The 21,280-nt window shown below is 39.4% G+C and overlaps 2 protein-coding genes across 13 annotated transcripts in view; both read right to left on the bottom strand.

The window, feature by feature from the left end:
• The window catches only part of OCA2 (OCA2 melanosomal transmembrane protein), a 196,448-nt gene extending 191,270 nt beyond the window's left edge, over nt 1-5,178 (bottom strand). For 2 of the 5 annotated variants that reach the window (XM_085582503.1, XM_085582486.1), the window contains exons 1-2: nt 5,057-5,178; nt 3,756-3,846 (exon numbers count right to left, since the gene is read on the bottom strand). In XM_085582503.1, the coding sequence (XP_085438629.1) occupies nt 3,756-3,794 (39 nt within the window). In that variant the 5' untranslated portion in view covers nt 3,795-3,846; nt 5,057-5,178. Of the gene's footprint in view, nt 1-3,755; nt 3,874-5,056 lie in introns of those variants that run through there. The other 3 variants (XM_085582511.1, XM_085582499.1, XM_085582490.1) reach the window with 3 other exon arrangements.
• An 11,060-nt stretch (nt 5,179-16,238) lies between these two features.
• Nucleotides 16,239-21,280, bottom strand: part of HERC2 (HECT and RLD domain containing E3 ubiquitin protein ligase 2) — a 103,475-nt gene continuing 98,433 nt past the window's right edge. For all 8 annotated transcript variants that reach the window (XM_077781525.2, XM_077781527.2, XM_077781526.2 and 5 more), the window contains exons 90-93: nt 20,435-20,625; nt 18,630-18,735; nt 17,883-18,095; nt 16,239-17,233 (exon numbers count right to left, since the gene is read on the bottom strand). In XM_077781525.2, coding sequence (XP_077637651.1) covers nt 16,961-17,233; nt 17,883-18,095; nt 18,630-18,735; nt 20,435-20,625 — 783 coding nt within the window. In that variant the 3' untranslated portion in view covers nt 16,239-16,960. The remainder of the gene's footprint in view (nt 17,234-17,882; nt 18,096-18,629; nt 18,736-20,434; nt 20,626-21,280) is intronic.

Raw genomic sequence — 21,280 nt, 5'->3', positions numbered from 1 at the left:
ACACAGTTTGTAAAGACAAAGCAGTAGAGACAGGTGTGCAAACACTAAAATGGCTCTTTCATAATCATACAGTTATTGGATGATGTCTCTACAGATGAAGAAATATTGCCTCAATTATGGTTATGCCTATAGACTGTGATTGATGTCTGACTTAAGAGAGGATTTAAGAGCAGTTTAAGAGCAGTAGTAGCTTGTCAGCTAGATCTTGAACAGTTGTACCTCTCCAATTTATACATAGTGTATCTTTTGGCATTTTTCATCTTGTACGTGCTCCGTTTCCAAGAAAATGGAAAAATCTCAAATATTTGTTATACCTGTGCTATGAATTAAATAGCAGTTCACAATAGCAGTTTAACCAATCCACCTGTTCTGATCAAAAAGCAAATAGCAAACTTATAAAACTACAGTCATAACAAAAATGTATTTCTAGGACAAGCAATTACAAAATGCTGTTTTTCTTTACTTCTCTGAAAGAGAATCACTTTCAGAGGAAAAATCACCCATAAATGTCCTTTGATGGTGTTCAAGAAAAAGGGTCTAGCACCAAATGTCACAATTATATTTCTGCTTTGATTCAGTTCCAAACAAACCAGTAAACTTCCTAGCATTCCCACTAAAGGAGCTCCCATGTGGTGCAGCTGGAACTGCACTTCAGTGCACTCACCCTGCTGCTCCTCCTTGCAGAGCACAAAATACATTCCAGCTGTGCCTCACACCCTATGAGATAGCTGCTTCCCTGCACAGTAATTAACAAATCCATGATAATCACAAATCCACAAACCAAAAAGTCATGCAACTGTATTGGCTTCTGACACTGGACAGGAATGAAAATGTGCATTTCAAGTCCTTCTGGTCTCATAACAGGTAAAAAAATGAGATTTTTTAACAGATTATCCCATGAACAGTAGAAAAGAAAATATTACACAATTAGATGCAAAGCCTGAGAGCAGAGCAAGCCTTTGGTTTTGAGTCAACCTAGGAGCACCCCAGCATAAACAAGATCATCCCCTTTGTACTTGGCTAAACATTTATCAGGAGTCATTATATCAATCAGGAAAAGCAAAGGCACCACTTTTAGTCCTGCTGGAAAAGAGTGCCCTGTAGGCCACCTCTGTTAGGCTGCTGAGAACTGCAGCCCAGATGTGGCATTAGCTGAATAAGGCTCTACCTCATTCCCCAGATCGAAACCTTTGGTGGCTGAGCTGCAAGCTGCAACACCACAACAATATTAACAGGAAGCAATTTTGTTGGGGCTGAGCAGAATTCAATACCTGGGAATCAGTGGGGGAAAAACCAAAACAAACCACAATCCCCAAAGAAATTAAAAAAGAAAGAAAAAAACCACCCTGCTGTAGCTTTGTGTGAAGCAACCAGAAAGACCATAAACTAGTTTATTAAAAAAGAATAATCAATGCTGTTGTCAATTTAGAAGTTGCAAGTTGTAAGACTTATCGTGCCAAGATTCTTTATTTAGTTAAAAAAGGAATGTAGCAGATGCAATTGCCTATGTTATCATAAACCAGTAATTACAATTATATGTGTAAAAGAGGTGAAGTTTTCTGCTAGAAGCACTTGATGTCAGAGAGAAATGGTTAGAGGAGACTTCAAGCATGGCATCCACAGGGTGTGCTGGCAGTGCTATAGATCAAATAAATGCAACAATAATTACCCCTCCCAAAAGAGTAAAAATTTGCATGAGTTTATGCAAATTAGCAAAGGCAATGAGCATCAAATGAGACCTCTACAGCCAACATACACTGCAAGTGTCTGAAGTGACATATCACCATGAAATAAGATAAGGACATCTGCTATCAAGAGACAGAGCAGGAGGGGGGTGGTAGAGAGGGCTGGGGCATGGCAAGCATACTGAAAAAACCTATGGAGGACAGATGTCTCCATGCCCTCTTTGGTCCTGTGCCATGTACCTAATGAGAATCTTCAGTAGCCCCTTGACCTTTTGCACTTTTAGATGCTCTGTTTTAAAAACCATCTTCTCTGACAGAGATGTCCAAAGCCACAGAAACCCTCACTGTGGCTGTTGCTACCAGTTATCAAGGACTCTTCAATACTTGTTTTACTCTTTTTTATAGGCTCCTGAAATACCACAGACCTGGTACCTAAACCAACTGAATGCAGCAGAAGGATTTTTGCCAGCCTACACCTTCTTTTGATTGGTGCCCTGAAGTTGGCTTCAAAACAAGCTGATGCATGCAAGAAAAAGACATTCATCAACCAGAGGGTGCTGTACCCTGCATGGAAGCATCCATTCATTTGTGAACAGGAGCACAACTTTTATTTTATTCCAGCCTATCCTTACTTATCAAAAAAGACATCCCTTTTTCTGCTCTTTTTTGATAGGAGAATGATGGGTGCAGTCATATTTCTGCAGAAATCAAGACATTCAATCTTTTCAGCAAGATCACAGAATCAGGACTAAAGGATGGAAAACATGAAAACCCAGATGTTGATTTATGGCTGAATACACTTTTATGTCATCATATCTTAGACTGACTGGATGGTTTTGGCAAGAATTATGCAGCTTTTTTAATGGGTGCAGAATGTTTTTTCTTCTCTCAGGCAAATTAAAATATCAGTGGTTTCACTTCTCTTTCATGTTTGATCTGTTCCTAGCTGGACACACAGATTTTTAAAGCAACTGATAGTCCTACAATGACCACATTAAAAAATTTAACATCTGCTAACCATTACCACAAAGCTTTCTGGGGCTTCTGAGATAATGTTCAATTTATCCCTGATCAGAACAATGACACACAGAGTGTGCCTGACAGAAGCAGCAGGGTTATTGCAGTATTCTGTCTCCTTTTCCCAAAAATTGTAGGAAAGGTCATCTAACCTTTGCCACACAGATTTCAGCAATTTTGTTTCCTGAGTGGGACAGTCTGACAGGGTTTTTTAAAATTCTTGCAGAAGAAACCAGGTTATCACTGTACTAACAGGCAAATTTTATTGCACTATTAACACAGTGTGTTGAGAACAATATTTGCTCATCTCAATTCCAATCTTTCCCCTTTGTTTTTAATTGAAACAAGCAGAAATTAAGACAATTCCTACCTTTTCCCTAAAAAATATACTGGCTATTTGGCTATTCTACAAAATATACAATAGTAATTTACCAAAATCTCAGAAATTTAATCTATTATGTGAATGAGCAAAATGGCCAAATCTTAACAGTAAGAGCCTGAAGGCTTTCTGCTGTAACAGGATTTAGCAATAACTTTTAATTGGCAGTTTAAAGTTAATCCACAGGGGAAAATGTGATCTGGCAAAGGCACTCAGTCACAGAAAGGAGGAAAAAAAAAAAAAAGAACACTACAACTGTGGGTTTTTTTTCCTCTGTATTTTTGCAGCTATTGTTCTTGAGAAACATAGAAATAATTGCTGCATTGTCTCAGTCTAACAAGGCTGTTTTTCTGTGATACATTTTATCCCTTTTATACAATTCTCTACCACTGAAAAAGTGGGCAAAAGTTTAACGTTTCAGTTCTCCTAGTATATATATATATATATATGTAGCTTTATTTAACATACCTTCTGAAGGGAAAATCATAAACAAATAACTTAAACTAATGTTCTCCTCTTCCCTTTTGCTCCTTTGACATCAGGCCACAAGCCTAAATTTTGCTTGTTTCTACTCAAGCAGCATCCAAAATGTTTGCAGTGAGGAACCATTTCTCCTCCTAGATTTAGCCTAGGAAAAGCCCATAACACAGACAATTTTTTTGGATTGTACTCACCAGGATCTGTTCAGCTCTAAATGTCAGCAGCTCTGCCATCCGTGGTTTCTCTTCTTCGTTCCAGTGATGTTTCAAACTAACTCATAGTGTCCTGCTTAACACAGAAGACAAAATAAGTGTGCCTCAAGGGAAAACTGATAAGGTCCAAACCAGCCTCCCACCATTAGACCAAATTCTGCATTGAAAGCTGAGTTTTTGGCAGCTTATGGCAGTGCCCTCATGGAAATGCTAGGAATTCTCATGGCAGCATGTGAGAAGACCAAGTATTTTTGTGAGAGTTCAGAAAATAAGTAAGCATCTGTGTTCCATCTATGACTCTATTAAGAAATACAGAAAGTTTCCTACTTGTTAGCTGAACAACTCTCGAAAGCTGCAGCTCTTCAACATCTATTTCATATAAGTTACAGGTTTTATTTTTTTAAAAATATACATGTAAACATTGCCCTTAGAAAAGGTTATAACTACATTTAGGTGACTGATCCCCTGACTTCTCACCTTAAGTTCCATTGAAAACCAAGCATATAGAGCTAATTTGTAAAACCTCAAGCTCTTGGGAAGTGGGGAAGTTTTGCACTTTTACTCTTTCAGCAAAAGCAGGGCTGAGCAGAACAGACCAGCCCATTGTTGGTCTGCAGACTGCTCTCTTGCAGGCAAAGTACTCCAGCAAGGTGACTGGAAAAATCACAACAGCTTGTTACAAATACAGCCAACATGAGTAAAATCCATGAAAAGGAATGCTTAAAAAAAGTGATTCAATTTTTACTAAATCATTTTACCTGAGAGATATATTCACTCCACATCAATGTGCTATCTCCAAACACAGATCTAAATAAACTTTTCAAACACAAAGCTTCATGTTTTGCAGAACATCTAGTCCAAAAAGTAAGACTGAACTTCATCCCTTACACATAAATGGAGTAGGAAGGGCAACAATAAACTATATTAACAATAGCAAGAAATTTGAGTCCATAAAGAATCTACAATCTAAAATAAGTTAAAACAATCTTTTAAATATAAATATCCTAGGAAAGGCTAATTTTTGAGACAATGTAAAGGTAAATAGGAACACAACTAAAAAAATTGAATATTATAACCTACACTCCATGTGGATCACTGATGTTTTAAAATGCTGAACGCTCAGGTACACATAAATGTTGTCCAGAGACCTTCACTAATCGCAAAGTTTGATCAACTTTTAATATGAAATATTTTATTGCACATACTAAAATTATGCTCACAAAATAACAGAAAAGCATTAAACTATTCTAGAAAACATTTCTTGTAGAAAAATAGCATTTTACCTGCTCTTTTGAGGAATTCTTGAAGAGGTTCTTTTGTTTGGAAAGAAACACCTAAAAATTAAAAAAAAAAAAAAAAAGGATGCACAGATGTAAGAATAAAAGGTATGGTTCAGCTTCAGGAGCCAAGAGCTACCCCTTGCTTTCTGAAGAGAGAGTTTATTCAGATAAATAACTTTGTTGCAGTGGAATCCAGCTCAGCTCTTTGTAGTAAGCATCTCTGCATTGGGAGAGAGTGACATTGCATTCTCTGCACACTCATAAATGAAGCAGGAATTCCCAGATTTGCCATCATGTGATTTCAGTGAGGAACTAGCGCTCGGCTTTATCCACCATCCGTTACTCTCTGCCCAAGCACAGCTCTTGCAGAGCCTCAGATGGCCGTAACAAGTGGCCGAGAGAGAAAGAGCACACAAATCATGATTAGCCTCACTGAGCAGACACTTAGACACTTCAGGCAGGAAGCAAGAGGAGAACAGAGCAGAAGTACCATTGTTAGACTGCCACAGAAGTTAGAAAAGAACAAATTTAGCAATTTTTACTAGGAAAAACTGGGCACATTAGGGAGGGGTGGGGTGGTGGGGTGAGATTTAAGGGGGCGGTGGGGGGGGAATTCACTTTTTCAGCCATCAGAAATTACTAACAAGATTATCCCGACAAGCACTCATTCTTTATACTGGAATTTCAAAGGTTTACAAATGCTACTGTAGGACTCAGTAGGATAATAATTAAGCACTACATCAGGCAAAATCTTTTTGTCTGTATCAGACAAAAGCTGATAAAAGATAATATAATTTACACTCTACATATAATATATGCCAACTAGAGGAACAGATGCTACATTAATTTCATGGCTACAAGCAGAATGGAGCAAAGGAAAATAATGCAACATTTATTCTTCATAAGGAGAATGATGCTATTGACATTTTGCCTTGAATAGCTGAACATTATTAAAGAGCAATGATGGTTTCTGCTAGATGAGCTTTCCTAAAGAAGCAATTGTTACTGAAAGATGAGTAACCATTTTTGACCTTCCAGCTCCCTCAGGATTATCCATGAGGTCATCAATAGTTATCTCCAACGTTCTCATTTGATGAGCATCATGGATGTACATCCATGGCTTGTCCTCCTGGCTTCTGGGGTGAGCAGCTTACTACAGAAGTCTGGCGAGAGGAAGCAATAAGGTGGACCATTGTGCAATTTCTATTAGTGTTCCATTTGTGCTGGGGGTAGTTAGTAATCCAAATGTGTGTTTTTCAAAGCTTTTTTCCTTCTGTTTTATTTTCTTCCCATAGGCTGTAGAGTACATACAACAGATGCAACACAAGTTCTAGTTTAATCTGATTGTCTACAAACTCCAAAGTGACAGCAGCTTAAGATATCGGAATTTATTTATATTCCTGTAAGTCAAGAAGTACCTGTACATGTTTTGTGAAGGTGAATCTATTTATATCTATGCTCATTATCACAGTTCAACTACCCCCTGACTGCAGTAGTGGGCCAATAGATCTGCCAGCATGAGAAACAGCTTTTTAATCACAGAAAATATAATTTCCATGAAAACATTAATGTACAGATGTCCTCTCCTCCAATTTTATGTATACAAGTAAAACAATTTCTTATTTCAAAGATTATTCTAATACAAAAAAAATCCCTTTATTAAGATAAATTACTCACCTTCAACTTTATAACAATTAATTTGTGTTTCCATTTCTTGGGTGCTTCAGCCATGGATGAGGACTGCAGAGCTGCAGATGCTGTAAAAGCATAGAAAAAGGTGAAGTGTCCCTCTTTACAGATCATGTAAAATGCAGAAGAGAGCACGGTAAGGAGCAAGTAGGACATCACTGATTTGTATAGTAATTGTAGGATTTCCAGAGGGCACACATCAAAGGGTTACAGACTGTGTACTGTGAGAGTTCACCAAATAAACATCATCACCCCATTTAGCCTACATTTCCATTAAGACTTGTGCTACATCCCTGAGTTAGCCGTGATAACAGTGGAAGACCAGGCCTTCCATAAAAATCCATAGCTAGAGGATGCCACACACAGTGGAGTCGGCAGAAACACTCCAGTTTAGTGGCAGGTTATTGGCATGTGGAATACTGTGGCCTTTATTACACTCATAGTAAATATTTATTATATTCTCATTTATTCCAGGAATACACTGGAATTGTGAATGCAAGGGACATAATGTTGTTAGATGTCCTTATATTGCTAGGAAAACATTTTTTTTCTTCCCTAATTCTAAGAGTAAATGTAAGGAATGTAAGTAAATGTAAGCAAAGAAGCATTTTATATTCGTACTAGACAAAGTGGTGCTTGCTGCTGATGTCCCAAGTGGAAGGAACATCAGACCTTGCACTTGCAGAAGAATCTGCAATGGGAACAAAAATATGCAAAAAATACTAGTTAATTATAAAATCACATCTAGAAAAGACTGTGATGCTGCTCCTTTGATTTAGGATTTTAAGTCTGTAAGTCTGTAGAGTGAAAGAGGAGCTAACTGGGATCTGGACTCAAATGGATAACTTTTCTAATACCAGGTTCTTACCCGGTCTTGTTTTCCACAGAACTAGACAAAGCTGTGTGGCAAACCAGGGTTGGTTCTGGTTGGTTCTGGTTGTCTGTCTTTTCATAGGAAAAATGAGGGTTCCAAACATGTATCAAGGTTTTTATGGAGAAAATTCTGGGTTTGAAGTTGCGGATAAATAGATAGATAGATAGATAGATAGATAGATAGATAGATAGATAGATAGATAGATAGATGATGGATGGATGGATGGATGGATGGATGGATGGATGGATGGATAGATAGATAGATAGATAGATAGACAGACAGATAAAGATTATAGCCCGTGCATTCTGAACAAGTCCCTGCTAGCAGTGAAGGAAGGACGCATTTCTCAGTAGGTAGTAAGTTCTGAAAACAGGATGGCTGTTGTGTGAAACTACGGAGCTCAGACCAGCACAGAGGGGCTTTGGCATCCCTGCCGGGCTCTGGGGCGGCAGAGCAGCGACTGGGGCTCAGCGCCCGCCTGGTGCCACCCCTGAGTGGCAAAGCTGGAAGGCGAGCGGCTGCGCCGCTCTCCTTACGACACAGACACCTCAAATTGACAAACTAGACCAGCCTGCCTTCTAGCAAATTTTACACGGCTACGCAAAAGTCACAGGTCTAAACTCCCAGTTGTAATCCCTGGAAATGAAGGATCAGTACAGTCAGCAGTTTAAGAAGAGATACCCTGACCACAGCCAGCTGTGGTCATCCACTGCAGGATGAGATTAAAAACTTTCCAGACTGTATCAGCTCTTTTGAATAAGCCTCCACTCCCAAAATGTGGAGAACAGACCCTGAGTTCACAGATGGGACCTTCACTTTAGACACCTGGCTTATTCATTCCCCCGTGGGGTGTGATGGTGGGAGTGTTGCCACTTTGGATTGTAACACCTGAGTCCTGCAGCCTAAAGCCTGCTTCACCAAGCTGCCCAGCCTGCGGCCAGAGATTCCTTTGCCTTTTCTAGACAGGTGGATACCACCACTACTAACAGGCTGCAGTATTTCTGAGTAGCCAGTTGTCCTTGAAAAAAAAATGTTTCAAGTCATCAAAAAATGGGATTTGCTCTTAATGGGCTTTTACGTGCAAATTCATAGTCTGAGAAGGAAAAGGAATCAACCTCCCAAAACTATATTTAAAGACTAAACAACCTTTGAATAAAGACAGAAGGTCACTGAGTCACATCAGGGAGTTTAGGCACGTGACCCATTTATAATCATAGGGTATGTTCCTCAACATGTTAGTGAAAGAAGTCTTCAGGCCAGTATATACTTGACTCCCCTGCAAGCATCTTAATCAGCATATGTGGAAAAGTAAATCACACAGTACTCTTCTAGAAAAAGCAGAAGCAGTGGTTTCCAAAGATCTCATTGATAAAACATTTTGCTTTTTTAAATCAAAGAAAATGTGTAGATGTAGAGTTTCTTGCAGATGTTACCTTTCAAGGCTAATCTCCCAGCAAACATTTTTATTAAAAATTGTGGTGTTAACTAAAGCATGCCAACATAGTTCTTTTACTCAGCTGGAGTTGAAAGGTGTGGAATTGGTGGAAAAAATATTCTGTCATGGTGTCATGTCCTTGTCTTAAGTGAAAACTGCAGCAAAGCAACACAACTATGAATGTGATAAAGAAACTATTTGTGAATTGATGCTCCTGATCCTTGGAAAAGATTCTGCTGATTTGAGTATCCATCTCAAATTTGAATGCTAATGGTTTATCTGCAAGGCACCACTCTTCTTTGCATTTAGTCATCTGATGGTCAGCGACTACGATTGTGCAAAGATTTCTCAAAAAGACAGAGTAGAATTGTCTCAGTTGTTTCCTGACTCTGCTCCTCTTTGATCAGCTCTCTCCACTGAGTTTACATGTGGTGCACTAACATAATATGTGAAAAAGTTTTCAACAGAAGCGTTTTTAGAAATTTGTTTGGAGAACATGGATATAATATAAAATACTCTAGGATTCCATTTTGTAAATAGTCAGTGTTAAGTGAAAGGAAACCTAAGTTTTACTGGGCACTTGCATGTACTTATTACTGCCAATAAGCCATAATAAGGATGGGATACATCACTTCTAGAAAATAAAGTCTAAGCTAGGAGTATAAACCTTCTCGTTTCCCAGTGAAAACTTCATCAGCATGTGGGGACAAAAAGTGCCAGTGTGGTTTGGTGGTCAAATGAGCTTTGTTATGCTGTTTGGCAGAAACACATAGGGGAAAAAAAAGCAAGAAAGTGTAACATCAAAATTTTGCAGGTAAAACTACAGGCAAAATGTGAAGGTTTCTCCTAGACTGGAAAGACTGCATATGTCCTTGCTAGTTCTGTTGCTTCTCATGTTTTTCATTAGTTTCATCACATTGACCTAGCAACATCCTGGAGAAAGGGTTGATCTCCAAAATTAAGTTGATAGAAGGGCTGTCTGACCTGAGCAATGCAGTAGTCAGTGGGTTATGAAGTGCTGTACATAGCAGGAGAAAGAAATGAAATGCATTAAATACCTGTGTGGGTATCTGTAGTGAGATATGGGCTGCCTTGGATGAGTTGCTCTTCCTCCATAGTCCTGCAGAGGACAGGGTTTCCTGGGCAAAAACTGTCTGATCAGAACCAGGAAATAAATGAACTTTGGAGTTCAAATCACACACCTTCATCCCTGTGATCCTGGGCCTCCTGGCAGAGACACTGACCAGGCTTCAGTCTGTGGTACTTATGACAAGAATTACCTGTTGCATTCCTCTCGGGCAATGGTTTTTCCCTCCCCAGAGACCCCTGTAGCTAGGACCTGATAGACCCCTCTTTCCTGCCCCAACAGGGTTGGTGGGGCCAAAGAGCCCTCCCTGTCCTGAGCCTAGATAAGGCTCTGTCCCTTCCTAGTTCACTATCTTTTCCCCTTCCTCCTATAGAATAAAGAGCTTAGACAACCACATCAAAGGATCAGAGCCCTTTTTAGAATCTTTACCCAGCTCCTGATCCACCTTCCCTCAAGGCCCTCAAGCTAGCCTAGTGATTGGGGGGCTGCGAGGGATAGGCGTATCAGTTACCCATGTAGGGCATCACCTTTGGAATCTTTCATTTTGGAACAAAGGAATTAAAGACCCTCAACTGTTCCAGCAGCTGATGCCAAGGCTCTACTTGTGCCAGCAGCTAGCACCCCCTTTCCCACACAGATCTCTGGGGGCTGGCATTCAGTCCTTGTGGCTGAGTGTGCACACGGGATAGAGAGTGCAGTCATGGCAGAGGGAGAGTTACTAACAAAAAGATTTAATAAGAAGATGAAAGAAGACAAGACAAACTGCAGTGAAATTACTTTGGGTTTCAGCCCTGATTTTGCCTCTCAGTCTGGATTCCACAAAAAAATACTGCCTTGCATGCTGCAGGATGTCAGTAAGGGGTTGATAGCTGTTTCCAAGATGGTCTTGCTTGGTCTCAGGCAGTTTGCAGTGTGGATAAAATACCCATGTATAGGGGAAGACAAGTCCATGGGAGATTTGAAAGCTTCCTGTGTGGTTAAGGCACAGGACCAGGAGTCAGGAGATCAAAGTTCTTGTTTTGTACAGAAAAGCTGTTTCATCACATAGGCTGCATTGATGAGAATTATCTACACTCAATTCTTTGACGCAGCCAAGGCTTCATTCTTGCAAGGCAGTATCACCTTCTCATCCCTTATGGAGTGGCAATAGTTGCTGCTAAGGCCTCACAGCAGATGGTAAAACAACTGTTCTGTGGCACTTCTGGGAGGTTCAGTTATTTTATGGTCTCAAAACAACTCTGAGGCAATAGCAGTCAGTATCCTCTCTACCTGTCAGGGCCTGGATTCACTTCTGCTGCTTTTGGGAAAGAGGTGAATTGAAACTACTGAGCACTCATTTACTGACATGGCTGGTCTTGTGGTCATTTCAGGAGTTTTCAGTAACTTGTCTGATGAAGACAGAAGTTCCTAATAACATCATAACCATGGTACTGCTGGTTGGGAGGGTTTGCAAAGTATCTGCTCTGGGTTAACATCTACCAGCCTGAAAAGCCAACTTGGGAATGACAGTCCGCTCTGAGAAGGGGTTATACTGTGTATAATTTTGGCACAACAGAGGTCTTTCCTCTGGTGAGCTATCCATGTGATATGATGGTTTCCTGCCACTGAGATAGACTTTGCATTGCCAGCGTTGAGCAGCCCTCAGCACGCTGTGATCAGATCCATCCTTCAGAGATGAACATGTGTTTGCAGTTCAGAAATGTAAAGGCCAAGGTCCCTGGTGATGTTGCAGAGCTGTTTTCTTCTCAGTATGGCTTTTTGGTTTGATGGAGTTACGTCAGTGGAAAGTAAAGGTCAGAAACAAAAAACTGTCAAGTGAGGTGAAAGTGAGTGTCTTGTGAAATACAACTCCTCTGTCCAAGTCCAACGTGGAGACAAGGATTTATGGGGACATGTTCTTACCAATGACCTTATGGGAGTCACCTCCGCTTTAAACAATCTGGAAAGAAAATTCTTCTCACCAGTTTGGCAAATGCTGAGGTAGAGATGTTTCTGCTCAACAAAAGTGACACAATGGATTTTGTAAAACAGACTGGGACATGTTAAGTAATATTTAATAATGTTATGACTTGCCTAGCAGAATCATATATAAAATAGGTGTGAATTATCATAATGTATTGCTATTAATTATACACATATTTTGAAAAAAAAAAAGGTAGAGGAATATGTAACTTTGAAGGGAGGGAAAAGCCTTCTTAACCACTATTAAACTTTACTGAAAAATCTTGGCAGTCAAATAACTCCTTTTATGGAAAATTCAGAAAACTTCCCAGTTTAGACAAATTAGTTTCACCTCTGCTAGAAACATTATTCTCTGCTCTGCCTCACACACAGAAATAATGGCTCCATAACTCCATTCAAGACTAAGATTTACCTCTGCATGGACACCAGTGTAACAGTGTAATTATTTATCTTGCCCTATTCCAGACCAGTGCAGAGTGGGAAGCTGGAGAGAGGGCATATGTGGTTACTATGGAATAGATGTGGAGACTAGCATAGGTGCAGAGAGATGCAGAATTTGAAGCCATTCAGGATTTGTTTCTCTATGTAAATAAGAGATCCACACAGATAAAGATTTATCTTTGTCATTGCCTCAGCTGATTTATGATTAATCCTAAGGATAAGGGATGACTTCTGGACATGAAGCTCCCTTTGTGTAATATGTACTGTCTCATGCTTCTTTTGACGTATGTACTGGTGCATAAAAGGGCATTTCCTCTTGTATCTTCTTATACACAGAGTAATGTAGTGGTCCTTCCACTACATTACTACAGGAAGGTTGACTTTCCTGCATCACCTGGACACTGCTGTCCTGCCCTTATGCCCCTGAAGCAAGGTATAAATGTCCAGCAGCGCCCTGACCTACGAAGATGGGCAGCACTTGGCCTGTGGAGCAGCTGCATAGCCAGGGGCTATGGCCAGGGGCAGGAGCACTGTCAGACAGGCACTGAATGCCACCTTTCAGAGCCCAGAGCTGAAAGGGTACTGTTGTTATCTGCATTCCTTCCTGACCACATCCCATGACCTGTTAGTGGAGCCTTTCAGAGTACATCCAGGCACAGTGAACAAGGCTGGGATGTGTGTCCCTGCCCTTGCTATCAGCGCACTGTGAGCAAAGATCAAAATTTCATGGATGCTTTGCTTTCCCTGTGGCCATCCCACAGGGCTGTCGAGGCACACAGTGCTGAGCTGAGCAGTGCAATTACAATCATAGCATGATATGAAACACTCGGAGACCTCCAATAGTAGCAGAGTGCAGGGTAGGTTTGTTTAATATTACAAAGGACAGAAAGAGGTACTAGCTCTGTCTTAGACTCATCCTGAAAACAAAAGCCATGGGGTTGGCTGCCAGAGTTTTTCTTGCTGCACTTCTGCCTGGGGGGGTTGCTTTTTCCCATGTTCTCTGGAAAGGTGAATCTTTCATTAAGTTTGCTGGCTCACAGAATGATTTGAGTTGGAAGGGATGGTAAAGCTCGTCTAGCTCCAGACTTGAGCAGGGACAAATGTTCCTCAGGACTAACCACCTCAAGTATATTAGTGAATGCAGCCTGGGGAACAAACACAAGGAACTGGGCCTCTGCACCCAGTCAGAAATGTATGTCACAGGAATAATGCAAACATGGTACGACAACTCACATGGCTGTAGGATCACACTGGCTAGAGGAAAAGGGGATGAATACCCACTGAGAACTACAAGGGCGTTTCCAGGCTTTGCAGAAATGCAGTTAGAAAAACAAAAGCTCAGCTTGAACTGAAATTGGCCAGAGATACAAAAAAAAAAAAATAAAAACACAAAAAAGGTTTTTTCAGATATGTAAACAACCTGTAAAAACAGAAGGAAAACGTGGACTTGCTGTGCAACAGGCAAGATGAATTAGTCACCAGCAATGCTTAAAAGGCAGTTCTCAATACTTCCTTCACCTTGGTCTTTACCTGCACTGTTGGTCCTCTAACCTTTGGAACAAAAATCGAGTTTGATGCAAACCTAGACTCACCGTCAGTGAAGCTGGTGTGTGAGCTGTTGCAGGAGCTCCATCCCTACAAATCAATGGACCCTGACATTATCCACCTGAGAGTGTTGAAGAGAGCTGGCTGACATAATTTTGAGTGCACTTTCCACGATCCTGTGGAGATCAGAAGATATCCCAGAAGGCAGCAAGAAGGCTAATGCGACCCCCATCTAAAAGAAGGTCTTAAAAGGATGATCCAGAAAGTTATAGGCTCATCAGTCTTACTTAAGTCCCTGAGAAAATTATGGAAAAAAATCCTCCTGGCTGGATATCACAAGTCGGATGAAGCCCATGACTGGGAAAAGCGACCAGGGATTTGTGAAGGGCAAATCGTGCTTGACAAACCTGTTCACCTTTTATGACACGTTCGCTGGCTTGGCTGATGGGGGTGAACAATGTCTACTCAATACAAATGAATAGCATGATGCTGCAGCAAAGAAACCCAACGAGATACCAGGTTACATCAAGATGGAATCACCAGCACTGATAAAAGTAGTCTTTATTCCACTTAACACTTGTGAAGCCACACTGTGCTGTTTTGGTCCCTACTGTGCAAAAAGATGTGGACAGGCTGCTAAGGATCCAGAGAAAGACCACAAAAAGGACCAGAGGATTGGAAAGCCTGTCATGTGAGGAAAGGCTGTAAGAACTGGAGTTGTTCAGCCTTCTGACAGGAAGCTTTATGGGAGACCTTATCAACATCTTTCAGTACATAAAGGGTGCTTACAAAGATAGACTCCTTTTTTTACAAGGAGTGCCATGGAAAAGAAAATGAGTAATGGTACAAATTATTCTTGAGATTATTATTACACAGAAGAGAAAAAAAATTTCACAGAATAATCTCACCAGGGAGGTGGCAGATTTCCCCAGCATGGACACTTTTAAGATTCAGTTGGACTGAATGCTAAACTGTCTTGTCTAAATTGTGCTTTTGCCAAAAAAGGTTGGAACAGACTCTTGAGGCCCCTTCCAACCTGCTAATTTATGAAATGCTGTAAGTCAGGCCACAGGTCACAAGCACCACACTGTAAAAGTTGCCTGCCACTCTTCTGTTAGGATTGGAAAGCAAAGAAGGCAGCTTAAGAAACTTTTACAGTTCAATGCAACTGTATTCAACTATGCAATGTTTAGTGCAACAACGCTTATAGATTCCTTACCTTAAGCATACTTCCTTTTTGCTTTTCTTGGATAGAAGATCCTGACACTGTTTTTCCTTCCTATAAGCAAGTTATAAACTCCACGTTACAGAAGTCCATATGCTTCTGAAATGGGGCTTGAAATTCAACAACAGCAATTGAACTTGGTCACAGACCTTGTACTGAGGTTTGGGCATGACTCATTCATCCCCTCTCCTGAAAAGCTGACTACAGAATCTCTTTGATTGGGTTGGACGCCTACAGGGCTCCGGTGTTAGCATGATGAAGGGCAGCAGACAACCACATGAGCACTTCTATACTACTTCTTCACTCCTTACCCTCAGGAGAAATTCAATTTAGCAACAAAAATACAAGAGGTTTCTTAAAGGTTTTTGAGTTTTGCATCTTAAAGACTCAAAAAGACAGAGCATTTTTCACCAGAAGACAGAGAAAATTTGGAGGACCAAACACAGGCCTGAATTCTGGAACCTCTCATGAGATAGAAGATCAGGAAAGGGGCATTTATTGCAAGAGATCTTTAGCACTAAACAGAGGACTCTAAAGGTAAGGTATTTCAAACTGACATCTGACTACCACTAGTTTCACCACTATACTGAAATACCAAGTTTGTCTCATGAAGACTTAGTTCATGATCACAGTTAATATTTAATCTAGTTGGAACAGAAGTCAAACACACACTAAAAAAGAATGAATCCACTCATAATTATAAAATGTTAAACTGTAAAATGTTGAATACTCACATATACCTATCCTAATAATTAAAGAATCACTATACGTTATCTGGACTTGCTCAAGTTTACTGTAGTTGACAAAATCTCTGTATTACTGGTGGAGCAGTTTGGTCAAAAGCTGTACATTGCAAAAACATTTCTTAGCAGAGCTGTTTCAATGTTCATCCCACAGCCAAGCTGCATTACAATGAAAAAACACATCTTTGTTCTTAATGTGGCAGAACTTTTATTGAGAGGGAAATTATAATTTTTGCATTTACATGGCACCAATTATATACAGTACACTTTCCATGATAAGAATTATGATGCTGTTCACAGAAAGGTATCAAATTTGAGATAAATAATGCATAAGCTAAAATATACAAACCAGGGGTGGAGGTGAAACTATTGGCCATTTTTAATTTTCTATAGAAGAATTTCAAGGAATAATGTTTATTCAATGTTCAAAAACTTTTAACAAACTTCTAGTAAAGTTAATTGAAATATTTATAATACTATTTCATTGTTGCACAGTATTTCCAATATACAATCAAGAAGATGCACAGAACACAACACTTAATATGAAAAAACCTATTGCACCCACAATTTAAAGGTTTCACTTCCTTTTGGATGCTGCACTACCATATTTATATAAACATTTACAACACTTCAGTAAACACAAAGTTTCTAAATGTAGTGCAGCATTATGGGGGGCCATTTCCAGCTCTTAAAATAAATGTTAAATGCCCATGTACTGTGCCATTTATTTTAAGCTGATGGATTAAGCTGTAATCCTTAAGTAGCAAACACACTCTCCCCATGTTCAGAAGATTACCATCCCTCTGACTATACAGTCTCTATTCTGAAACCTAACCTGTCCTTGGCTTCATTGTCATTTTGGCATCTTGCCTCAGTGCTTTTAACAACTATTCCTTATATTACTTTTCAGTGGCCTGTTAAGTAGTCCTGTGTAGAATCTGAAGCAAAAGAATCTGCATCTTCATTATCAGAGTCGTCACTACTGTCATCAGCCGCCGGCTCTCCCGTCAGCGCTATGCGGGCATAGTCATCAGTGTCTATGGACTTGCAGAAGTGAATGGCATACTTCAGTTTTTCCTCTAGCACCTGCTTACAGGAATACCTGGGCAGCTTCAGGAGAAAGAAGCACGTGTATGACTCAGGAAGGAAGTGGTCTGGAGGATTGTATTTATCCAATACCTGTTAGCAAAAAAAAAAAGAAAAAAAGCACTATATTTTTGATTTTTGTTCACTGTCCAAAACACAAATAAGTTGGAGGGTTTTTTTAGCAGCTTGTTATACTTTTGATTCTGATGCTGAAGTTTCTTGAAAGAACCATTAAGAGGCCAAATCCATTTTCCCTCCACTAAATCAATAAATAAAACTAGACATTTATGAGCTGTTTTGATTATAAATATGTGGTTGGGAGCAGTCTCAAAAAGATTCTATTACTTCAGATGGTATCAAAAATGATTTGAAGATTGTGTGGTTTTAATTTAGCTGAAATTATTAACTGAACTGAAAGAAATGCTAAATAAATGCCAGCTAAAACAGTTACCTGAGAGTGGAAAACTATCAAAATTCACAGAAACAAATCAAAATTCACAGAAACAAATGGCTTGGAAATTAAAAGAATATCCACTTGTCCAAGTCAAGAGAGAATAGTTCTATACATTATTAACTGTCACAGACATTATTCAACTATTGCACTGTTGCATCTACAATGTAAAGCTGTAGAACAATTTAATGAAATCAGGATTTTGTTATGTCACACTGCTACTTCTCCACTACCAGCTTTTTAAGATGGCCCCAACTTTCCCTGTCCCACACAAAAACAATCCTGAATTACCTGAATAACAAAGTCCCTCCCCCTAAAGTCTGCAATAGTCCTGGGGAGCCTTGTTCTGCCCCACACAAAACGCAGGAAGAGAGATCGCTCTGTGTTGGAAAAGGACTCCATCACTTCCCAGAACCACTGGATCAAGGAAGCAGTTGGTTCAATGCCTTTGTAAGTTGCTACAGATTTCAGGAGATGAAGTGGGATATCTGGGCTTCCACATACCTGAAAAATAAAATACAGTGATAGGCCACACAAGTCTGATCAAAGCAATTACAGGTGATTTGTTCTCTCCCTTACTTTAAAATATCTAATCAGCTTTTACCGTGACAAACTGAGCATTCAGACCTTTGAAATGCCATGCATAGTCTCCTAGTACAAAAATACTAGATATACATCTTCCATCAGGACACAGTAACAAACTTTTTTTGTACTCCTGACTTTAGGACAAATATCTCAAATTTACTTTCTAGATTCACTAGAATGAGATCACTGGCATATGGGGTTTTTTTGGTTTTGCTTGTTTGTTTCTTCCTGAAATAATTCATTATATCACTGCTCAGCTATGTCAAAATAATTTTACTAGCACCAAGAGGGCAATTAACCATTTTCTGGTCTTCCCTTGAACTTCCCTTGTTTTTAACCACACAGCAATCATTATAAACAGCATTTAATGTGGGGTTTTTATTAGTAAAGCAAGTGAGTGAATCATCTCACTCCAAGTTAATCTGACAGATGTAAAAAAGCAGAAATTGATACCATAGTTTCCAGTTCGTATCCTGTAAAGAGTGAAAGTAGAGGAACTGGAACAACACGGGCCATCCCCTCACGAACTGCTGCAACTTGTTCATCAAATTCATGAAGCCTGTAAATAAACATTTTTAAAGTTTCTGTGAATATCATTTCTAACAATTACTGTGTTATCAAAGCAACTTATACCATTCTCCTCAAATGTCCAGCTATGTACCAAAGAACATTAAAAACATTTTTTACAAGATACTTGATTTACTACACCAATTCCTATTGCAAAGGAAGCTATCTCCCAATGTTTTAGATATTTTATTTCCAGTATTTTTCATGTGCTATGCTTGGCAAAAACAAAACCATATCCCATTTGGAAACAATATGCTCTTGGAAAAGAGTGGCTGTATCTTGAAACTCTAACTTCAAACATTCTCAGCACTAAAAGTTATAGTATTAAAAAAGGGGTCTGAACTAAAATAGGATGTCTGAGGGGACAGTAGGATTTTTCATTTCAAGACAGGCACAGAACATTTTGCTACTTCTGATGCCACACACGATTTGTGTTTGGCTTATTTTTTTTCCATCAAATAATTTCTGAGATGTTTTACAGAGCCCTCCAGAGCAGAGACATCTCTTACAAGTGCTGTCCTCAGGCCCGTCAACACCAAAATAAACAAAGATGCCAGGACAAGTTTGGTCTTTTGCCTCTGCTTTTCTACATGGATTCTATTCAGGTGCTAGTTTTCCCTCTCAAGGGCTCCATATAGTTAAAAAACTTGATACTTAACCTTTAACTGTTTCTCCACAAGGCCTCTTAACTGTAAAATGCTTTAGAAATGCTCAGGTCCTCTGAGGACAGCCAGAACTGGCAAGACAGCAAAGACATTTCTTCAAAGGAATATCAGCTCCAATCAAAATCTCCATCTTTACTGTCAGAAACTGATTTAAGTATTGGCTCATAACAACTTACAGTGGAGGAAAAAAAAAAAAAAAACTAAGGCTCTAATTTGCAATTGTTGGCAGACACTGTAACTACAAACTAATAAGCAAGTATATAAGACTGTGATGATACAGTCTTGCTCAAGCACTTCCTAAAGAAGAGGAATATGGTGGATTGAATAAAACAAGCCTGAACCAATTTCTTATCCAAACTACCTAAATTTACATAATTCAGTAGGCACTAGGCCCTCTGCTTCAGATGCTTATGATTGTTTCTGAGATGCACTCATCTAGATAAGCTACCTGGCCATATCAGCAACCAAAGGGCAGTCTTCTCAAACACCAAGCAGCTATTTCTCACTGATTTCTGTGGGATACTCAGCTTCTAGCACCCATGGGTGTGCATGAGTGTCCTAGCCAAGCAATGAACATTTTGGTTTGTACACTCCAACTTGAAGTAAGAATTCAGCTGATACTGCCCTTGACTGCAGTTGATGATATGCAAAGGTATGAGTGCAGCAGTACTAGATCTAAGCTCTCTTCATAAAGAGCTTAACTGATCAAGCCTATTACTTTAGCCCACAAGGAAGAGTTAGGTGCCTAGGACATTACTCCACCATTAAAACTGGCTGCCAAAACTGCTTAGTCAGGACAAGTCTAGAGGCACACCTGCTCATTTACTTTGCTTCCAAAAAATTAAGTTTAAGATTTTTCTCCTTGGATACAATAAATGAAGTCAGAAAATCAACACTGTAATCACATGAAAATATTAATATACTTGTATATAACAGGCTAAAGTAGCATATTGTTTAAAAGCTGATATATTTTTTAAAATGAAATGCATATTCATATCAGTAATCTTAATGGTTTATTCAACAAACCTGTAGTTTATTGCCAGCCTCACATATTCTGCTCTGTTATCCAGTGTAATATGGGTGTACTTGGAACTCAACTGAATATCTTGACCACTTGCATTAGGCACAGTGAATGGGAGGCTCATAGCTTCAAATTCCTCTGAAGTAGCTTCATTGTCTCGAATGTACATAAGTCCAGGAATAAAATCTTTATCAACCTTTGAAAGTAAGAAACCTGAGTTAAATCCAGTATGCTAGCACTATACAACAGCATCTCTTGCATACCAAAACCAGTGCATCATGTATCACCTACCAAAAGCTTTGACCAATGTCTGACCACAATTCATCTAACTTGAATTCAAAGCCATAAAATAGCTTAGTACTTGGCATAAAGCTTCATTATGTTGGATGTGGGAGAGCGTACATATTCTAGATATTAATCTTTTTGGAGGGCATTTGCCAAGAAACTGTATCATATAAGAAAAGGGATTTAAAACTTAAATGCATAATCATCCTTACCAGCACTGGATTTGGTACAAAAGGAATCCCCTCAATGACAAGTAAATGACTCAATGCTTTTATAGGAAGTGCATTTCTACATGACAGTATTTGAGAAGGAATCTTCATAATGAAGACCTAAGTATTATTCCACATTTACTGAGCTCAGTAAACAGAAATTGAATGCTTGTGAAATTCAGTATGTGAGAACAAACTAGTAACAGATTGAACTCACTTTCTTTTACTTCAAAACGGTGCAAGCACATGCTCTCAAATCAGTTATTGCATCTGGGTACAACAGACAGTAACAGCTACAGAAAGGTCTACTGGGAAGTAGGAATTGAACCGCAAAGACTGTCTAGTCAAACCCATGGT

Source organism: Lonchura striata, chromosome 1 (genome assembly GCF_050655825.1).
Source record: "Lonchura striata isolate lonStrDom1 chromosome 1, ASM5065582v1, whole genome shotgun sequence".
In the NCBI taxonomy this organism is placed as follows: Eukaryota; Metazoa; Chordata; class Aves; order Passeriformes; family Estrildidae; genus Lonchura; species Lonchura striata.
The sequence above is the reverse complement of the archived record's forward strand: the minus strand, read 5'-3'. Positions and strand labels throughout refer to the sequence as shown.